Here is a 19,619-nt window from a genome sequence, read left to right as displayed (position 1 = left end):
GAAGATGCGTAAATCAATGAGACGTGATGAAACATAGTACCTTCATCTCCATAGCAATCAATGTATTAAATTTCTGGAACAGTAGTTTTTTCTTTTTTGGAGGGCGTTATTTTTAATCGCCGGATAACCAAGTAAATATTATATGCATGAACAATTAAATAATGAATGTTTCTGATATTATGCATGAACAACTATCGAAATTCATACAGTCACTAAATTCTTCACTAATTATGAATTTGATATATATTTCACAAATATATATTGGATATATATTTTAACGTTTTTTAAAAAATCAATTTTAAATATTTATATCGGATTATAGGGTAAAAAAAATGCGACCATCAAAGTTTTTACATACATTTTTTTTCTTTTATTCTTTCATTGTATGTAATAGTAATACGTCTATTAAGCTGGCACAGCCCTTTCAGCACAATCGCATGGGACTAGCACAGAAATTTAGTGCTCTTTTGTTGCTAATTTGTTGCTCCAGCCATTTCGAAGAAAACAGGAGCTGTGCTAGCTTAACATTAAAGTTAGCACAGCCCCTCAAAAAAAGAAAATAAAAAATGAAAAACGAACACATATTTTTAAACTACGATTTTGTTGCTAATTTGTTGCTCTATTCCCGATTTTGTTGCTCCAGCCATTTCGAAAAAAATAGTGCCGGGGACCTATATACGTGTGCTAGCTACAAGAGTAAACTACCCGGAAAAATTTTGTTGTTCACCCAATTTCGGTCTTAATATGTTGTCCGATTTTGTTGCTCTTAAGATATCCCAGTTTCAAATTTCTCGCGGTATATGTTTAAACAATAGCCGAGAACATAGGTGTGTGCTGGTTACAAAAGTAACTACTCAAGAAAAATTTGTTGCTCGCCCAATTCCGGTCTCAATATATTGTCTGATTTTGTTGCTCTTAAGATATCCCAATTTCAAATTTGTTGCTCGCGGTATATGTTTAAGCAATAGCCGAGAACCTATAGGTGTGTGCTGGCTACAAGAGTAAACTATTCGACAAAAATTTGTTGCTTAAGACCGAAATTGGGTGAGCAACAAAATTTTTCCGGGTAGTTTACTCTTGTAGCTAGCACACGTCTATAGGTCCCCGGCACTATTTTTTTTCGAAATGGCTGAAGCAACAAAATCGGGAATAGAGCAACAAATTAGCAACAAAATCGTAGTTTAAAAATATGTGTTCGTTTTTTGTTTTTTATTTTTTTTTCGAGGGGCTGTGATAACTTTAATGTTAAGCTAGCACAGCCCCTGTTTTTTTTCCAAATGGCTGGAGCAACAAAATCGGGGTAATAGAGCAACAAATTAGCAACAAAAAAGCACTAAATTTCTATGCTAGTTCCATGCGATTGTGCTGAAAGTGCTGTGCCAGCTTAATAGACGTAATAGTAATGTATAAAAGCAAGTATACAACTGTACAAATTTAGTTTTCAAGCTTTTAACTTGGACAATAATATAAAAGAATTTGTATTTCCCGATATGTCAATAACAGTTTTTATGCCTTGATTGCATTTGATTTAATTTTTGTCGATTGAACATTCACGAGCCCAATTTTTACAACAGTTTCTTTTTGTCAGTAATATATAAATCAATAAATACAACAATTTCTTTTTGTCAGTAATATATAAATCAATTATAAATTCACAATATCGTGCTTTATTCACTTTGCAGGTGAAAAACTCATTGAAGAAAAGCTAGGATAAAGATGATAGATATCAAGCAAATCGACTCGGAGGAACCTCTATGCGATGTTGATTTGGATAGAGTACCCAATCCAAATTCGGAGGTACTGGATTTGTCGTATGGGAGGAGGAGTACGACACAACCGGCCGAAGCTACAAGTTCACCTCCCACAATATCTCCTCCCCCATTTTTGCTCTCATCTAGTGAGATGAACGAGCAACAATCGATACAACAACCTACTACTAACAATGACTCACGTACTTCGATGGCTCTTCGTATGCGATTTAATACATCGGAAGTTATCACAAATTTGTTGACATTGCCGCAAAGAATAAAACAGCAAACTTCGACGAGGCACGAGGACAATAACCAAAATATCTGGATTAACAATATTCAGAGGGATGACCGGATTAATAACGATCACATCAGTAACGTTCGGACAAATCCCAATTTGCGCAATAGTAATGAAATGCAGTTCGGGCAGTTCCACAGACAAATCAACAGAAATCACACTGACACTAATGCTCAGAAAATTATCAGGAATCCAATCAAGAACAGCCATAATAACAGCCATTTATCTACCAGACTGCCATTATCACAATGCTCGATATCAGCAACGGAAACAGTGAATGCGCAGTATTCGCCAATAAATATGCCTGTGTCAAATACTGCTCATCCACTGCAGTTGCCGGTAACACCGGAAATAGGAAGATCAGTAAGCATGTTAGAATCGATTAAACATGCACAAAGACCGTTTAAAGCATTCCCGAAAGATCCTCTAGCCTTGAACACAGCTAACAAGAGCTTCTCCGATAAATCCTCCGATATATACAAGAACTACCGAAATGCAGTAATGGAGCAAGTCAAACATACAGAAAATGAAGGTACGAATAGTAAAATGCGCAGAATTTCCAATAGATCCGGATCACCTACTAGCACCATTAAAGATCAAAAAGATGAAGAGAAAACCCGTGCCTATTTGGAAAGAAGAAGAAAGAATAACGAAGCGGCAAAACGTTCTCGAGACGCGCGACGAGCCAAAGAAGACGAGATTGCCATTAGAGCAGCTTTTCTTCAACAAGAGAACACAGCGCTCAAAAATGCTATGAACGACGTTCTCAACAAGTATAAAGACACAGCTATTCACCCGGATTTAATTGAAATAGTAAATAAACATTACCATGGACAAAGTTTAACATCAGTATTTGAGTGATGTTAAATAGAATCTTGTTAATTTTATTTAATAACACATATTCATTCTTAATATATCCATAGATATTCACATTGCAAAATCTGATCAGATAATCAAACATTTAAATATCCAAATATCAGTTCACATCTAGATTCAATTTCATCTTTATAATCTATAATTAATTATTAAATATTTTAACGTTTAGTCTTACTTCTTAAAGCTATTTAATGACTGTGTTTCTTGCAGAACATAAAATTATTTTATATTATACATAATTTTTCATATTTTGTTAAAATATCCATATATAATTTATTTTATGCTTATTACTAAATGTACTCTTAATTGTGATTTAGTAATAAATTGTGATGAAATTAATATGTCTTTGCAATTTATATAAATCCTTCAGTCCCCTTGCCAATGGAGAGAAAGAACTTTAAAACCAATGGAGAGAGCCAATGGAGAGAAAGAACTTTAAAACCAATCTCGTTATATTAATTAGGTAATGAATCTGCTAATTCCATCATATTGTCTGACTCGAGAACATTTCTTTCTCCACTCTGATTATTTGTAAGTGCTTTTGAAAAAGATCTTTGTACTTGTCTAGGTATAAAGGCTAACGATGATGTGAGTTTTGGCTCAACATCAGATGATGGAATTGTTCTTATATTAGCAGTATTTACACAAATCTTACTGTTAGTAGCTTTTGTGAACATCTTACTTTTCTGATTTTTATTTAAGATTACTTTAGCAGTCTTCTGGCTTTTATCAGCATCATCAATTTCCATTTCATCTAATTTTCCTTCCTTGTTATAAAACAAATTATCATCAAATCGATATTTTTTTGGAAATTTGTGTACTTGAATGCAATGTTCCCTCCTTTCCACTGGGGTATTGAATTTTATATTGCATTCAGAATCATAACATTGGTACTAAAACAAATATATTTATGTTAAATTAGTTAAGTTAGTTATTATAAAGATGTAATAAAATTAGATATATGTATATATATATACATATATAAATACATAAGCGTTATTACCATAGCCTGTTTTTCTGATAAAACTTTGAAGAATGCATCATGCAACTCTTGAATATGAATCTCTAATAGTCGTGGGTTTGGCCTAGATGCCTTACATTCTGTACAAACATATCGATGAGAAGTATTGTAATGCATTTCATAGTCAAGTAATGTTTGAAAGATGCCTTTGCATCCTGAGACATAACAAGGAAATTCTTTGATACTGAAATAAAGTGCTTTTATTATCCATTTCAAATCAATCCTTTTCTTTATATGTACTAGAGTAAATAATTAATATTTTTCACTTTTTAAGATTTAAGGATTCTTAACATTACAATAACTTACAATATTCATACATAACTTTACAATATTCATTAAAAGAAAAACGGCGTATATAATTTCGTGAGTAAAAATTGTAGAATAATATTTACACACAGTTATCATATGGAAGTAAATATATTTCTAGGTTATGTGAAAACATTGTATAAACTCACACTTCGTGACATAATTCTTCCTCGTCATCAATTGTAACTCCTTTCCTTTCGAAAACTTTACAAGTCTTATATGAGTCGTCAAAAAAGGGATCATTCACAGGTCGAATTCCAACCCCCAATTGTCGCAGAACTTCTTCCATAACTGATACTTTATTAAATATCGTCTAAATAGATTGTACGTTTACTGTGAGAATTTCATGCAATTGCTTTTTATCTTTTAGCGTATTAATACCATCGTATTAAGAAATTTACTTGTAAGTTATAACGAACAAAATCGATATTCATTTCCGAGTCTATATGCCCAAGATGTATTAACCATGAACGATATCTAGACGTCATTCTGTCAAACGAATTAAAACGATGTTTCTCGATGCTGATTGGTGAATGCTCTAGAATCGATTGTAAACAACTAGCGACATATCGATACATCGTTCAAGTGCATATTGCGATAATCGAAGTTCGAATTTACAATAGCAATGGTGGATCGTGGTACGAGGAAGCTGCGTTAAGAGGTATGTTTCACAAAAATTATGTGGAGATATATTTATACTTTGGCGAATGAGGGCGAATAAAGGTTGCTTGGGAATATACATGAGAAATAACGAACCAATTCACATATTGTTGTCGTTATTTACGTTCTTGGATATTGTACAACTTGTAACAGACTTGTGGCGTTTTCTTGTTTGGCGCTATGCATTCGTGCGACAAGGACAGTAGAAAAGTATTAGAACGATAATAATTAAATAACACATTCACGTGTGTTTTACAGTGACATTGATTCATCTGAAGAAGTATTGTGAACACACTTTGACGAGGATCATCGACGAGGAGTATAGAGTTTGGACAAAGACGGAACGAGTTTCGGAATCTGCAGGACTGGTGAGTCAGTACGATGTTTTATCTTTATTCAACTCGGAGTTACTTGCGTCGGTTTGTTATCAAATTACGATTCAACGTGTTAGACTTCTCTGATTAGATTATTATTGCATAAATAAAGTATTATGTCTTTAACATATTTTTTATGTGATTACGATAGCAGATATTAAAATGCGATAATATGTATAATTCTAAATAACAATTAAAATTTTACAAGCAATACGAAATCAAAATCCAGGTTTATACCTTTTCATTTTTCACGTGCCAGTAATTTCGAATTAATAGTAACGTAATATGCATTTAGTAACATGAAATGGTGAGGTGAGTGCGAATTGACCAAGGAAATTGCGGTACATTAGATGCAATAAAACCAGTAGAATATAGTTTTATTTTTCTGAAACGTAAATATAATAACGAAATATAATAACAAGTAACATAAAGAATAATAAGCCATTGATTATTAGAAAACCATACAATTAACTGATAAAAATATATAGATTTCAAATATTCGACTCATTCAACCAACAATCGCGTCTTCAGATTTTCCAATATTTCAGCCATCTTGTTTTCTAATTCGTTTCTTCTTTGCATTTCCTCCCTTTTTTCCTGCAACATATGTATAAATGCTAAAAGATATTTTGACATATAACAGATAACATATTGAGAATAACGTAGAATATTTTTAGCTAAGAGGTAAAATTTTTCACCCGCAAAAAAATATTACGAAAAAATTAATTTTGAACAAAAAAAATTCGATCGTACAAACACGTAACTTGTTGAGTAATTTATAATATTGAATAATTCTTTTATCGGAGAATCTTATTTCATTCTTCCCTAAGTAAACTTTGCCTTGCACTTGATCATTACTTTTCAGTCTCTGTATTTTATAATATTATTGATAATTTATTAAGGTAAGCTATATACTTATATGTATTTCCTTATTTTCCTTATTCTCTATATTGTTCTTGTTTCTTGTGCATTCTATATTGTGCATTATTTTTATGTATATTCTTACACGCCTATTTTTGCGATACAAAGCGGATTTTGTTAAGATTGATATTGAATACAAATATCAATATTTCATCATGTTAGCGCTACATGAAGAGAGAGAGAGAGAGAGAGAGAGAGAGAGAGAGAGAGAGAGAGAGAGAGAGCGAAACAAATATTTTATATGTATTATAAGATATATTTTATCAATAACGCACTCAAATATTATCAGATATGCAATATCTTCTCGCAAGACACCGTGTATTATATTAGACTTTCTTTTCTCTTTAATGATATGTTGCCATTAAATATTGCGTGTAAAGTCCACGTAATGAATCGGCCCGTTGGGACTCGATCGTCTCTGCTCCGACACTTTCAAGGTCGCCACTTTGTTCCTGTATTCCCTAACTATGGCTTTCTCTGTATCATTTTCCAGTTCATCGGTGTGTTTCGCCGTGTTTTCGTCGTAGTGATAAACGGTCGGTTCCGGTGCACCGAACACGTGCGACTCCTTTGCATTTTTGTCGTTCCCCTTGGCGACTTCCGACGCATTGCCGCTTTCCCCGTCGAAGCTATAATCGTTCCTGCTGAAACCGAAGAAGTCGTGCGCGCTTTGAGGATCATCGAAAGGTTGCCTTCTTGGGACTAAATGTCGCGAAGGAGCTTGTGCCTTTCGGTTATCCTGATGTTGGCCTTGCAATCGCGGACTCTTCCGTTTTCTCCCCGACTCCGGATAACGTTTTTGCTCAGAAGACGCTCTTTGCGTGTGTTGATTCGAAGGCTTAACGTTCTGCAGCTGTGCGGGAGTCGGCGGAGTTTGATTCACTAGCCGGTTACTTCGCGATTGCGATGGATGTATCCTGTAGGACCAGTTCTCGGTATTAGAAATTGGTTTTCTTGCATCGACGTTGGGCAGCTCGCTGGATTCAGACGCGTACTCTCCAAAAGCGTATCTATAACGATCGAGAACGTCAGCTGGAGCTTCTGAAGCTTGATAGTAATAGTTGTGAGGATTCTTCGTGCTTCCGTTATGATTATTCGAATAATCGATGGGATTAAGATTCGCTTGGGTGGATTGTTGGCCAGCGTTTTGCCGAAGCGGATGATGCGGATGATGCTGATGATGCGTGGTTTCGGCATTCAAATGAGAATCTTGATCCTGTGGATTTATCGCGTCCTTAGGGAAATAATAAACGTTGTAAGGATACTGATACGGATGCGCAGGATTGCCGACGACTACCAGGTAGCCGGAAGGTTCGTCCGAGGATTTATCGTTGTTCGCATCATTATCGGCGATGTTCGTCATAATGTGCTGATAATAGTTCAAGGGGTAGTTGTCTGGATTCACCGGGGCGATAGTGTTCGTTTGCTCCGTGCTGTCGAAGGCGTAGTCGAAAGGCGGCGGCCACAACTGAAGCTCCTTGTGCTCGCCCTCGTGCAATTGTCGTGGTCTTTCAGGCAAGCCTGTGACTAGCGGTGTCGGCGTCTTTTTGGTCGTGGGTTTACCTTTATCTGAGGGAACTTGACTGTTATCCGACTTCTTCTCCGCATCCTTGTACTTCAGTCGGCGCGTGCTCGCTTGCTCCACTCGGTCGTTCGCATCGACGTAGCGTACAGGCACGATCAGAGGTGTGTACTTGGTGAGATCGAGCTCTTCCTGCGACTTGACGTCCTCGGACTCACGCAGAAGCTGATTCTTGCTTGCCCCGGCCGTTTTCGCGCGAACGTCCTCTTTGCCGCGGACACGCCCCGTCTTGGGACTCTTCGACCTCGCCGCGCTACGATTTTCATCTTCCTCGTTCTGCCTGCTGCTCCTGTCCGCTTCGTCTTCGTTGTTTATTTCGTACTCTTCGTATTTGCTCTCTGGAGCGGGTAACGCGTACTCTTCACGTAGCTTCTCTACTCTCTTCAAGTGCTCGTCGTAACCGTTGTCGATGATCTCTTGTGTCTTGGCTTCTTGCGACGCGTCTTTGGGATTTTGAATTCGCTGATAATCATGAGGATGTTTAAACATGCTGAAGTAACCGGAAAGCCGGTCGTCCTGCTGTTTTTTATTGTTTAACACTTCGCCGTAGCTGTCGCGAATCTCTTCGGGGTTACTCTCGTGGAAGTAATCGCCGATCGGTAATTGCTGGTTGTACGCCACTTCTAGGTGCTTCTCAAGGTCGGGCGGTAGTTGCTGGTTCTCCTGTTGCTTGTGTCCGCCGGACTGTTTGTCGCCAGACTCGTCGTCTTCGTAATCCGGGTAATCGGTCTTCTGTCTTTCTTCCGTTTCTGCCGGCCGTTCCGAAGACTCGTTCGAATGATCCGCCTGGCCTGCGCGCTCCTTGTATTCTTCCGCGGACTCTTCGTCCGTCTCATCTTCGTACGAGATTGGTCTCCTCTCTTCCGAGTACTCCTCCGAGGAGTACTTGGAAGCGTGGTCCCGATTTCGATCGGCGATCTCTTGCCCGCGACTCCTGTGCCTCTCCTTGATTTCGTCCTCTCTGTCGTAGTCGTCCTGGTCACGATTTCGTTGCGCCTCGTGCTCCTTCATCCTCGCGACGTATTCCTGCTGCTTGCGCTGCACTTCGTCGTATCTCTCATTCTGCTGCCTGTTCAAGCTCGGCTCGTCGACGTACAGCCGATGAGTATACTTGCTCACCGGCTTCATCACGTCCTTCTCGTCGTAAATCTCCTTTTCCTCCACTGTGTATCGTTCGGTGTCCTCGTTGCTCTTGTACACCATCTCCTGCTCCTTCCGGACCGGCGTTTCCGGCGACGCGTCTTCCTCTTCCCTCTGTGACTCTCTCGCGATTGTAAAAAGCGGGCCAGGATGCGACAGATTCAAATCCTCAATGGACATCGTGGTCGCCAAGAGTTCAGGCGCGATCGGCAACGGGATCTTCACGAAGAACGGCGTCAGGAGAGGCGGTCTGGTCGGCGAGCCCATTCTCAGATCCATCGAGTGGTTCATGGCCGGCTTCGGCATCGACGTGGCGGGTCGCGAGGTCGTCATCGTCATCATCGGAGGTCTCGTGTTGTTTCGACCGTGGAAGATTTGCTCATAGCGCTGGAGGTGCCCTACGACGTCCGAGTTGTTGCCGAAGTTCACCACACCGGTGAACCTGATGGTCTCCTGTCGCCTCGGCGCGGTGGTGTTCATCGACATAGGTTGCGAAGACGCGGTTTGCGGTCCCGTTACGTTGCGCATCGCAGTGCTGTTCGGCATCGCGGCGGACATCGTCACGTTCGGGTTGGGCAAAGACGCCAGCTGAATCGGCGTCACCGTGTATCCGAAAATTTGGGCCAGGCCCGACAACAGAAGACCCAGAGCTCTTTTGTCGCGGTACTTGCTCGCGTCCAGTCCATCGGCCACGTTATTCTTCCGCGTAGCATTTTTCGGTGAGTCTTTGTCTTGCACCGAGATTCTCCTTCCGAACTCGATGATCTCTTCCGACAGGACTTGAGACGCGCACAGTAAGCACAGGATTAATATTCGCGTTCGCGATTTCATCTTGGGAGACGCCTAGTCGATGCTCGACAGTTGCAAGCCGCACATTGGATCCAGGTACACGTCGGGCCGCTCTAGATGGTGGTGTAATCAAGACACTTCACTCTGTAGCCTCTGGCTTGTTAGACAGATGAGTTTTCAGGTAGTCAACAAGTTTCCTTTAGAGCTAGTTTCTTCGTTTTATTCGTGGAATTTAACATGGTGTTTATATCATGGTGTATGGTGGTTCGTTTCACATCGCGAATCGCAGGCTGCGTTTTATCGGCCTGTTATTGCAGTTGCAGAGTAAAGGATGAGAGATTATCGGAATAATAATCGAACGCGAGTCAGAAGAATAATTTACAAAGTTCCATCGTGGAAGTTATGTTTATCAAAGCACGCGGCCGAGAAATCAGGTTGGCGAGTCGCACGGAACTTTCGCGACTGAGAACTCCACGAGGACTGCCGGCCAAGTGCAGCGGCATAGACGTCGTTAAACAATGACTTAACTGGCGGGGATAAATTTTTGCATAATATCGGAAAGAAATGTCGAGTTTCTCTTGGATTGCACGGGCTTACTCGTTGATTAGCGACAACTGAAGCGGCACGATGCAATGCGCGCGGGAATGAGCGCGAGCCACGAGACCGAATGAGTTACGGTTATTCGAAAAAGAGAAGTAAAAAGTTAGACGTAGCCGCGCGATTCTGGTTGGTTAAAATCCCTGGTGGTTTAATTGTACGCGTAAAATCAATGCACCTGACACAACGTTTCGTAATTTTCGAAAGAAAAGTGAGGCTATGCGGGTTTCGTTACGGCTTGTCAGCGATTAGATTTTCGTCGAAATCAAAAATAAAAAGGGCTCAGCGATAACTTGATTGCTATTCCGGGAACGATTATAGCACGATGAATTCGTGCGAAGGAAAGGCATTTTTTCGTTCTCAATTATCCGTGACAATAACGCCGATAACGTTCGCCTTCTTCTCCAGGAATTTCGATTGCGTAGGTGACTTATCTCGCGCGTATAAAGGTGGTAGAATATTTTTATTTCGGAGCAGAATTGCCCAAGTCTTGCTGCGCGTTTTTTGTTATGAACGTCATCGTTCGATTGTAACATAATTTTGTATGAAACCTTCAATGTTTTGTCTAGTGTTGCTACATTTCGAGTATAAATAGACCGTGGAATGCAACTTTATTATCATTATTATTATTATTAATTTCGTTTTATTATTGTTGAATTGGTATATAAAGATAAGATATCATGAAAATTGAAACAATTTAAAGAAATGCGAAAAGTTTTAAATTGAAAAAGATCAGTGAAATTTTGACAAATGTATCGCGGACAACTGCATATTTTTTGTTAACTTCCCAAGCGAGTGAAAGGAGATCCACCGATGCGTGTACAAAGGTAAAATTAATGTATGTTTACTACCGGTATCCTTTTTTTGTTTCCTCTCCTTGTCTCTTTTTCCCCTTCTGGTTTTTAACTTACGGCTTATCTAATAAATGTAAACATTTGTTTTATTAATACTTGGGAATTGTTTCCACAGTGAACTTTCTTACATGTGGGTCGACAACCTTATAATGGCATACGTTTATAATCTGCAGCGGGAATCGAGTTAATTAAGAGCAACCGTTACCTCCTCGGGAGCATAAAAGGCAGTTGTCGGAAAAAGCGACGTTAATTCGGGCGCGTTAAAAAATTTGCTTGTCAAATTATGCGTGATTTATGTAGAAAGGTTCAAAAAAATAGTCCAAAAAATAGTGTAGAGCAACCTTTGAAACGCGACGACGAAACGCAATTCACTCAAAAAACAGTCAGGTTTGATGTCTCCGTTTTAGATGTCTTGAGTTTCCCTTTTTTTTTCTTCTCCCAAGTACCATCCGTATCGGAAAGTGTGACGAGATTAGTGAACAAGACTTCCAAAATAAAGGAGGTTATCTGAAAATTGATGCTTGGGCATACGTCGTGCAAAAATATGTCGGTATTATGTAAAATATTATACGTGGCCACTGGCGCGAGCGATTCTATAAAAACAATTACGTGCAATCGCGACCGACTGACGGATAGAAAGACAGGAATTGGGGGAGTGTTGCGAAAAACACTGACGACAGTAAACGCCGATTCAGAATATCGTTTGTCGTGTCCGGCGTAGTCGCGATACTAGCATAGCCGACAGTGACGTGGATGACAACGCGCGTTGCGTTAGTTCGGACGTTTCCTAGCTGAGTATTTCGTAAGTGGACAGCAGTGTGCGACCTGTTCTCCGTCTAGAGAAAGTCGCCATTTCCTAGTCTGGCAGCGGTCAGACCTCTTAGGATGACAATTCGCAAGAGAGGGGTTCAGTAAAAACTCGCGGCACGCGTTTAATGCGTAAGGAAGGGCTCGTGATTACATAAAGGACGTTCTCAGCACTCGCAATATTACATATTTGTAGATGGATTAGGAATATCTGATACGAGAGACGGCAGTTGTTCTGATAAGACGGCACACCGTGATACGGACTATTTGTCTCGTTAATAATATTTAATTTTTAATGACTCATGGAGGTGTGAAACGCTAAGTAAAAGGTAAAAAGTTGAGAATTCCGATTAGATCATAAATGTCAAATTAATGACACAGGAACATAATTAGGGCGTCATTAATCAAAAAAGAGAGACTGTTGGTCGTTACGACTAAAAGTGGTTCTGGGAAGTTAATCATCACGTATAAAGTAAAACTTTTACGTCTTTAAACTTGTATTGTACATTTTTGTCACTGAATGAAGTCTGTTTTCAATTCAAAAATTAAGTATGATACGTATTGTATCAACTAATTTTTAATAAGGGAAGATACAGGTCATTGTTTGCTTTGTGTTTCAATATAACAAAATATTTCATCTCATCTTGTTACAAATTTACGTAAAGTCAGGAAGAAAAGTTCGTACTTATTTGCAAACTGAGCTCATTTGTTTGCCAGGCGTGTCAGATTCTCATAAATTTAGCGCGCAGTATCGATCGGCTGCACGTTATCTTCCGATTATATAAAATGACGACGTGGAAAAAGTTTATAGACGAGAAATTCTCTAAAATCTCCGAGACCGCAATTATTTTTCTGCAGTGTACTAGCCTTTTTCGCAAGCGTTGTCTTGAAAGCGACCAAACTGTAACGGTGATAGTTCGCCAATATTTTTTGTTCGGCTCTTTTGTTGTCGCGTGAAAGTAGAGTATTCTCCTCGTTATATAATAATTAAGAAGATATTTTCTTCTTCCCGACGCTGCTTATTACGTAGGACAATTTTTTCGCGCACTTTTATTTCTTATTTAATATTTGAACATTTTTCGCCAGTATTCCTTATATTCCAACTAATAAGCCCAGTCGGAATGGTATTTCGATTTCGTGCTTATCGCGTGTGCCGCCTCATCCTCACTTTGCGGATCGTAGGAATGAATTGCGGTGCTTTTTTCATGCGGTCGTTAGGTCGTTTGGCGATCCTTTAGATGGGAGTGGTCTCACGAAGTTGTCAGTCGGGATGCTAGTTATTCGTACGCGCATACCGCGAATCTAGAATTCACCATAATGTAACGGACGACTTGCATGGGAAACCCGGTATAAAAGTACTGTCAACCCTCGGAGCACTATCAGTTCGAACTCGTGCCACGCTTAATATGAAGCTGCTGGTAAGCTATTAAATTCCCGCGCGATTGCGTCAAGCTTCAGCTCGAAGCTGTGTGAATTTCATCTCTAATTTGGTCGTGCGCGAGATAACGTTTGATACCATCAATCTAAATTCAATAAGATTTTAGACGGAGAAATTATAAAGGAAAATTAAAAAAAATTATTGTGCTTCATTTTTAGATCTTTCAAAGAGAATGCGTACATTTAATTGGATAAATATTAATTTTCGAGAAGAAGTCGTTCTCGCACTAATGACGGAATCCTGTGTTGCAATTATTAATTCAGTTTGTTTATTAAAACTCACACTTGCTCTCAACATTCGGTCATCATTGAAATAATTGATTACATCATGTTGTGAATACAGAGCTAAATCTAGAAACTTTAACTGGAACTTACTTCAGTTTTGATTAATAATCTTCTTACTTTTCATTGTTCGAAATAAAAGTTTTATCCATTATATCCGTTTTGCGCATGGAACGTTTTAATTGATAAAACGATCGGCCCGGAAACGTCTCGCGCATCCGTCCGCTAATTATGGTGATTTATACTCGCATTGTCCACGCGTCGACGATTGTTTTAGCTTTTGCTATCGTTGATCGTTCTGGTCTCGGGAGACGAGGCTCTCGTCGCCGAGAGAGCAGCCGAGGGTAATGACGTGTCCCCGCAAGCGAGCGCCGTTCTTCAGGCTCAACCGAGCGCCCAGGAAGTCGTAGGGGAAAAGAAACTAGGAAAGAGAAGCTATGGTTTGCTTCCCGTGGCTTACGTAGACACTTACACTCCCGTGTTGCCGTGGTAAATAGTACAGATCAATATCTTGTCAGCGGCGAATGTAAAAATCGCGAGACAGCGGTTTGGTGTCGACGTTGACTTATACGTTCGATTTCTCAGGTATCGATTCGGTGGATTAAGTAGCTATGGATTGCACGGCGGTTGGTACCCGAGCTGGCCGTTGTTGTACAGCGGTTGGCATGGTGGTTGGTACAAAGGGTGGTAAATTTCAAGGATTGCAAGCGCATGATTCCTTTCTAGCTGTCGCTAGAAAAACTCACGCGTGTGTCGTGCGTTCTATGCGTGACGCTCATTTCTTTCATTATCTATTCTATAACCCACCAATGTTGTAGTTCGCACGATATCGTGTTCTATCATGTCTCGTAATGTTAATTAGTCTATGTTTTAGGCGCTTGTGCAAGCAACGTGACGAATTACGTGTACATTGTTTTTAGGCTTGTGAATATTTTGCGACAATACGCAAGTTTTGTATTCATTGTGTCAAAATCGCGCATCGCCATGCATCATCGATTGATTACATGTATTGTTGCGTGTTGATTGTAAAAACGGCACGTCGCTTTCGTAGTCTTCGCAATAAAAAGTGGAATTAATGCGAAATAAACGAGTGACTCGTATGTACAGGAGGGGCAGGGGGAGGGGGGAAGAGAGATCAAGTTATTTTGCGCATACCTTCAACCGTTTCTTTATATAAGTCGCCAGTATTTCCTCGCACACGGTGAGGTTCTCGTCCGTGGCCTGCGCAACAAACCAAGCGAGATCTTAGAATCGTCGGAGAACACAGAAGATTCGTTTGATGCATGAACGAGGAAACGTCAACGTTAGTCACTAATTCCTCGCTGCAAAGTTAAACCTTTAAGATGCCCGTCAGCTCCTTGATCTTCTGCAGCTTGGCTTGCTCCTGCTCGACTGTCCGTGCGTTGCATATTCGGTGTGGACTCGGTGCGAACATCTCGAGGCACGTGGTGAAGGTGCTGAGGTGTCTCTCTGCGGATGCGGATGTCACTTTAGAAGCCCATATCACTTGTCGTGTTCGTCGTTGTACGTGTCCTCGCGCACGAGCTACGTGTAAGGCATGCGTGGGTTGCTTAGGAACAACGAGGCAACAAATGGCTTATCGGTTTTCCCAGAGAAACGTCAAAATGTCTGACATTTTTGGCACTCAGCGTTGCTTCAACGTTTGAAAATGTCGCCGTGACGCGTAAGCGGAAAATTATAACGTTATTAATTTTCACTCGCTTTTGCAGTCGAAATCAACTATCGTCGGTCGAGCTGAGAGTTTCTGCATCATTCGTAGCTAATATTTTCTTGAATCTAGACACTCTGCTGTCAGTAGGTAAATTATCATCTCCGCGATGTTTTTATTATTTTGTCTAAGTATCATGTTTATTACATTTTTTGATGAATTTTTATTCATTAATTAGATCGATTTTTTCGAATATATAGAGTGGCGATTGAAAAATTATGCGATAAATAGAACGTTGGTTCTGCTTGCTTACGGTACCCAACGTCGCAATAGTAGTTTCCTACGTTATCCTCTTTGCCACTTGCTTCCGCGCGATTTTGTAGAAGGCATTCAGGAGTCATATGCAAAATCGATTCGTCCCTGACGATGTGTTTGCAATACCATCTTGGAGAATTATGTCAGTGAGACAAATATTTAGACATCGTGTTCAGTTGCCGATATTGGACATTTTCATATATAATCAATTTCACTTAATTGCCGTGAAAATAAAATTCTCACTCAAGGTGAGCACGTTACGCATGAACAATTGCGCTCGACAAATTCCTGTCGCGCTCAGGACGCGAAATCAAGCCGCGCGCGGGCTATCATTGATCCATAATGCTAATTTACGCTTTCAAAATATTACGAAGCCGGCGAAGGGGAGCGCGTTCAACCCTCGTCACGCGAGAGAGTCAAAGGCCAACTGGATGCGTACTTTGCGGTCCGCGTTTATTAGCCTCGGCGTGGACAGCGAGAGAAAGAACGAATGGGCAGCAGCATCTTCTCCCTCCGGCTGGACCAGTTTCTTTTTTGCCGGTTGAAACCGACCGGAAGAAGACTCGGGAATGAGAGTCAAAGGCTAACCGGCCGCATTTTGCCGCTCGGTGTTTGTGTACGTTCGAGTGGACAGTGGTCATTGTCCGGTGAGCAGCATCCCTCGCCGGTGTGGATGGACCAGTTTCATCCGCGGCACGAGTCTCAGGGCGAGGATGAGCCTGGCATTTTGGATAACCCAGGGCCAGGACCTCGCCACGCGAACGAACAGGTTTCGCCGGAGGGTGAGCCGCGCGCGGCGCGGCGCGGAGTTTGTCGGGAAAAACGGATCGCGCGATCTATATCAGGTGGAAACTGGTCCACAGTTCGGGGCTCTCCCTTTGGCAGCGACGTGGTGTCGTCCGCGTGTGATCTGGCCGAGCGCGCAGAGATCAGAGATCACGCTCTCAAGAAAAGCAACGAGCTCCGAATACGAGAGTGGGAACAGGTTCCGCTGAATAAACGGGATCACGATCTTCGCGCCGCGCATCGGAAATGTCGAGCAGGTGGAATGTTTAGACTCGCGGCCGAGCGACTCGTGGAAATTTCTTGTTTACAGTGCGTTGATGCACTGCTGCCGCCGGGAAATAATCGATTACACGAGCCTGCGCTCATTGCCTCGTTGATGTTTCTTTCGATGGTCCGTGTAACATTTTTGACGGATTAAACACGCGGTGAATCTCGATGAAATGATTCGCGCGAGTAGTTCTTCGCCGTGGTCGAAAGCGGTGTGTACCGAATTTAGTTAATTAAAGGCGTCTGTGATGTCCGATAAAATCATCATATCAGATGGTATTTACGTACATCCTGAGTAGATATCTAATAATTAATTTAATAATTAATTAGCAATTTCCGATACTATGATAATTTTTGAGTAAGTTTCATCGATGGAACCGCCAAGCCGCCGAATAGTCCGCGTATTAATATAGTGCTCGTCGTCTCGCGAAAACTTGTATTCTGTTTTGAAGAGCACTGTCGTCGGGCGTTAAATGAAGAATACGATAAAAGGGATTGTACTCCGGGCTCGCGGACAAAGAACGCGCAGCACTCAATCAAAGGGACGCGAAAACAAAGGCCGCTGACGTGTGTGTCACATGAGACGTCGAAACCAGCCCACATTGGCCACTTCTTTCACCTGTCCATCATTCCCCGACCTCTAAAGAGGACGCCTCTGAAAGAGGACATTTGCGTTTCCGCGCTCGTACCAGCCATTGTGCGCCTTTATCGGCCGTTTCATGCTCCTCTCTCTCTCTCTCTCTCTCTCTCTCTCTCTCTCTCTCTCTCTCTCTCTCTCTCTCTCTCCGCTGGCAGTTCCACTGGCGACTGTGCGTTCGGTCGTAGAGAATGCATATCTGACATGGGAGACGAAGTAATTGCGCGCTATACTTTCGCTTGTGATCGTCCGCGGCGCTATCAAACCCGGTAGTAATCCATCCTTTATCGGTACTGATATTTTTGCGCCTGGGTATATCACGAGACGGGGATATAGTTACAGCGAGTAAAAAAGAAAATTACGAATCCGCATTATCGATAGAATTTATTCATCTCTCTTGTACGCATTATTTCGCAACTTAACGTTGACGAGTTCTAAGCAAAATGATTTGACGTACAGTTTATTCGCGATTTAACGCCCTGCATATCGTAGCAACTGTGAATCTGTTGCGCAATAATCCCGCGGTCAACGCGCGCGCGTGCGCGACTTTTTACGCTTCGTTAAATTTATTTTCAATTCTCGATGCGAAAACGAGCGAACGAGCTTCTCTTTAGTTGCGTGAAACGCAACTCGTTCGCTCGCATAATTTGAGGGACGCGCGAAGTCGATGCGGTAAAATGCCGATTGAATGAGATTCGCGTCTCGCTCTCGACGGAGGCTCGCGGGTAAACGTAAGAAAGAGTCACGCAGGAAACTTCCGCCGTCGAGTTAATTTCAGCTTCGGCCGCGAGAACCTGTTTCCCGCAGGGGCCTATGAAAAGGTCTCGCTACGTACACAGCACATTACCCCCCATTCGTATCGGTAACGAGGTCGACTTTACTCCGCGACACTCTTCCTCCGGCGGGGGAGTGAGGCGCTCATAGACGCGCGCGCGCGGTATTACCGGGACACCCTGTATATAGTGAGGGCGTATTTGTTTTACTGCCTTGGCTGCCGGCATTGGTTGAGAACGTGCTCCGCATTCTTGAAATCGTGCCACCCTTGTTACGGCATAGACCTCACCACCGTCGTTCCCTTCGCACCCCCTCGTCCACCCCCGCCCTCGCTTTCGTCATCAAACCTGGCTCTTTTCCTTGTCGTCGCAACCACCATGAGAAGGATCGTCGTTGATCCCCCTCTCCTGCACCTCCTTCCATACGCGATCGTAAAAAATTCTTAACTCCTAACAGCACTCCATATTATTCTTCGTCGGAATGCGTATAAACGTGCTGTACAACGTATGCTCCTCGAGACTGTCCCTGAAGTCGAAGAAGTACGTCCACGTGAAAGTGTCCATTGTAAGAAGATCGTCGTCGGTACAAAGGCCGTAAGGTCGGTCACTGCTGAAGGCGATACGTTCATCCTTTGCATAAAAAATTTCTGTAGACATTAAAGTTGCGCAAAATCCATTATATTAACAACGATGATGAGAGAAATGTTCTATTTCAGGATGCGCCCCGATGGGATACAATTAAGGGATGTTTTCAAGTTTTTGGATGTTACCTTTAGTAGGAATGAAAAAGTCGTCGAAACCGCCTCATCAATCTTGCAGTCTTTGCCGTTGTCAGGATCAATGCGGAAGGCAGGAGAGAGGAAGGCTCGTCTTCCTCTCTTTCTTCGAGAGAAACTGCAAAAATTTTTAACCCCTGCAATGGACATAAAGAGGACTGTCAGATATTCTTTCCTTGACCTGGGGAAAAATTTATTGCATTCGCTTTTACAAAATATTTTCCTAATTACAGTATTAGAAATTGTACAAAGTATATTTTCGTTGACAGCTCATTATATTTTATTCGAATTATTTTATTACGATGGCGATTATGTCATCAATATAGCAATTTTCTCTTATCCACACGGTTGCTCTTGAAACATGACGTTCCTTCGGGATGATTCCGTGCGTTCGCAGAATTCTTTGGCCGCAGGCGAGGTTCGTTTCTGCCATTCTAACTCGTAAAACTTATCTTCTTTAATAGTCGGTCGGCTCTTTTCTCGTGCCATCTTGGTTCGTCTGATTTTTCGATAACAGCTGGTTGTCGCGCAGACACAGTCGTCACATTGCGGACTTGAACTATCTCGCGTAAGATGAGAGAAAGAGAGAGAGAGAGAGAGAGAGGGGGGGGGGGAAGAAGGAGATAGAAGGTAAAGGACACGAAGGAGGAGTCCGGCGTTCTGCCGATCCTAATTTACGGCCGGGATTTCAGCCGTTTATGTCT

At 41.6% G+C, this 19,619-nt stretch overlaps 6 protein-coding genes across 6 annotated transcripts; 2 read left to right on the top strand and 4 right to left on the bottom strand.

Moving 5' to 3' along the window:
* Nucleotides 1–2,244: 2,244 nt before the first annotated feature.
* Nucleotides 2,245–3,124, top strand: gt (transcription factor giant). The gene has a single exon (XM_025307265.1). The coding sequence runs from the start codon at nucleotides 2,347–2,349 to the stop codon at nucleotides 2,905–2,907; it is 561 nt and encodes a 186-aa protein (XP_025163050.1). The 5' UTR covers nucleotides 2,245–2,346; the 3' UTR covers nucleotides 2,908–3,124.
* A 100-nt stretch (nucleotides 3,125–3,224) lies between these two features.
* l(2)k10201 (zinc finger protein 511 lethal (2) k10201) lies at nucleotides 3,225–4,725 on the bottom strand. Its single transcript, XM_019841252.2, has 3 exons — nucleotides 4,399–4,725; nucleotides 3,926–4,127; nucleotides 3,225–3,815 (listed from the first exon to the last, which is right to left on the bottom strand). Exons 1-3 carry the CDS (start codon nucleotides 4,536–4,538, stop codon nucleotides 3,378–3,380), a joined length of 780 nt encoding a protein of 259 aa, XP_019696811.1. The 5' UTR covers nucleotides 4,539–4,725; the 3' UTR covers nucleotides 3,225–3,377.
* A 909-nt stretch (nucleotides 4,726–5,634) lies between these two features.
* On the bottom strand, nucleotides 5,635–15,262 carry LOC109503797 (uncharacterized). The gene is made up of 3 exons (XM_019841253.2): nucleotides 15,029–15,262; nucleotides 14,848–14,913; nucleotides 5,635–5,880 (listed from the first exon to the last, which is right to left on the bottom strand). The coding sequence occupies exons 1-3, from the start codon at nucleotides 15,125–15,127 to the stop codon at nucleotides 5,788–5,790; spliced, it is 258 nt and encodes an 85-aa protein (XP_019696812.1). The 5' UTR covers nucleotides 15,128–15,262; the 3' UTR covers nucleotides 5,635–5,787.
* On the bottom strand, nucleotides 6,461–11,384 carry LOC105182777 (uncharacterized). Its single transcript, XM_019841251.2, has one exon. The coding sequence runs from the start codon at nucleotides 9,755–9,757 to the stop codon at nucleotides 6,566–6,568; it is 3,192 nt and encodes a 1,063-aa protein (XP_019696810.1). The 5' UTR covers nucleotides 9,758–11,384; the 3' UTR covers nucleotides 6,461–6,565.
* LOC105182778 (uncharacterized) lies at nucleotides 12,971–14,813 on the top strand. Its single transcript, XM_019841254.1, has 2 exons — nucleotides 12,971–13,391; nucleotides 13,970–14,813. The coding sequence occupies exons 1-2, from the start codon at nucleotides 13,380–13,382 to the stop codon at nucleotides 14,183–14,185; spliced, it is 228 nt and encodes a 75-aa protein (XP_019696813.1). The 5' UTR covers nucleotides 12,971–13,379; the 3' UTR covers nucleotides 14,186–14,813.
* Nucleotides 15,263–17,763: 2,501 nt separating the features above from the next.
* On the bottom strand, nucleotides 17,764–19,404 carry LOC112590511 (uncharacterized). The gene is made up of 3 exons (XM_025307249.1): nucleotides 19,260–19,404; nucleotides 18,910–19,052; nucleotides 17,764–18,769 (listed from the first exon to the last, which is right to left on the bottom strand). Exons 1-3 carry the CDS (start codon nucleotides 19,402–19,404, stop codon nucleotides 18,590–18,592), a joined length of 468 nt encoding a protein of 155 aa, XP_025163034.1. The 3' UTR covers nucleotides 17,764–18,589.
* Nucleotides 19,405–19,619: the final 215 nt, after the last annotated feature.

The sequence above is a fragment of the Harpegnathos saltator genome, unplaced genomic scaffold (genome assembly GCF_003227715.2).
Source record: "Harpegnathos saltator strain DR-91 unplaced genomic scaffold, Hsal_v8.6 scaffold844, whole genome shotgun sequence".
In the NCBI taxonomy this organism is placed as follows: domain Eukaryota; kingdom Metazoa; phylum Arthropoda; class Insecta; order Hymenoptera; family Formicidae; genus Harpegnathos; species Harpegnathos saltator.
Note: the sequence above shows the minus strand (reverse complement) of the source record. Positions and strands in the feature narration are given on the sequence as shown.

What these genes read in the sequence shown, in the direction of transcription:
- gt (XM_025307265.1), top strand. Translation starts at nt 2,347, where the DNA reads ATGCCTGTGTCAAATACTGCTCATCCACTGCAGTTGCCGGTAACACCG.
- LOC105182777 (XM_019841251.2), bottom strand. Translation starts at nt 9,757, where the DNA reads ATGAAATCGCGAACGCGAATATTAATCCTGTGCTTACTGTGCGCGTCT.
- LOC109503797 (XM_019841253.2), bottom strand. Translation starts at nt 15,127, where the DNA reads ATGTTCGCACCGAGTCCACACCGAATATGCAACGCACGGACAGTCGAG. An exon ending in AGCTGACGGGCATCTTAAAG is followed by an intron (nt 14,914 to 15,028) that starts GTTTAACTTTGC and finishes TTTGTTGCGCAG; the next exon opens with GCCACGGACGAGAACCTCAC. An exon ending in ATATAAAGAAACGGTTGAAG is followed by an intron (nt 5,881 to 14,847) that starts GTATGCGCAAAA and finishes CATATGTTGCAG; the next exon opens with GAAAAAAGGGAGGAAATGCA.
- LOC112590511 (XM_025307249.1), bottom strand. Translation starts at nt 19,404, where the DNA reads ATGGCACGAGAAAAGAGCCGACCGACTATTAAAGAAGATAAGTTTTAC. An exon ending in CATGTTTCAAGAGCAACCGT is followed by an intron (nt 19,053 to 19,259) that starts GTGGATAAGAGA and finishes TGTCCATTGCAG; the next exon opens with GGGTTAAAAATTTTTGCAGT. An exon ending in CTTTTTCATTCCTACTAAAG is followed by an intron (nt 18,770 to 18,909) that starts GTAACATCCAAA and finishes TTTTATGCAAAG; the next exon opens with GATGAACGTATCGCCTTCAG.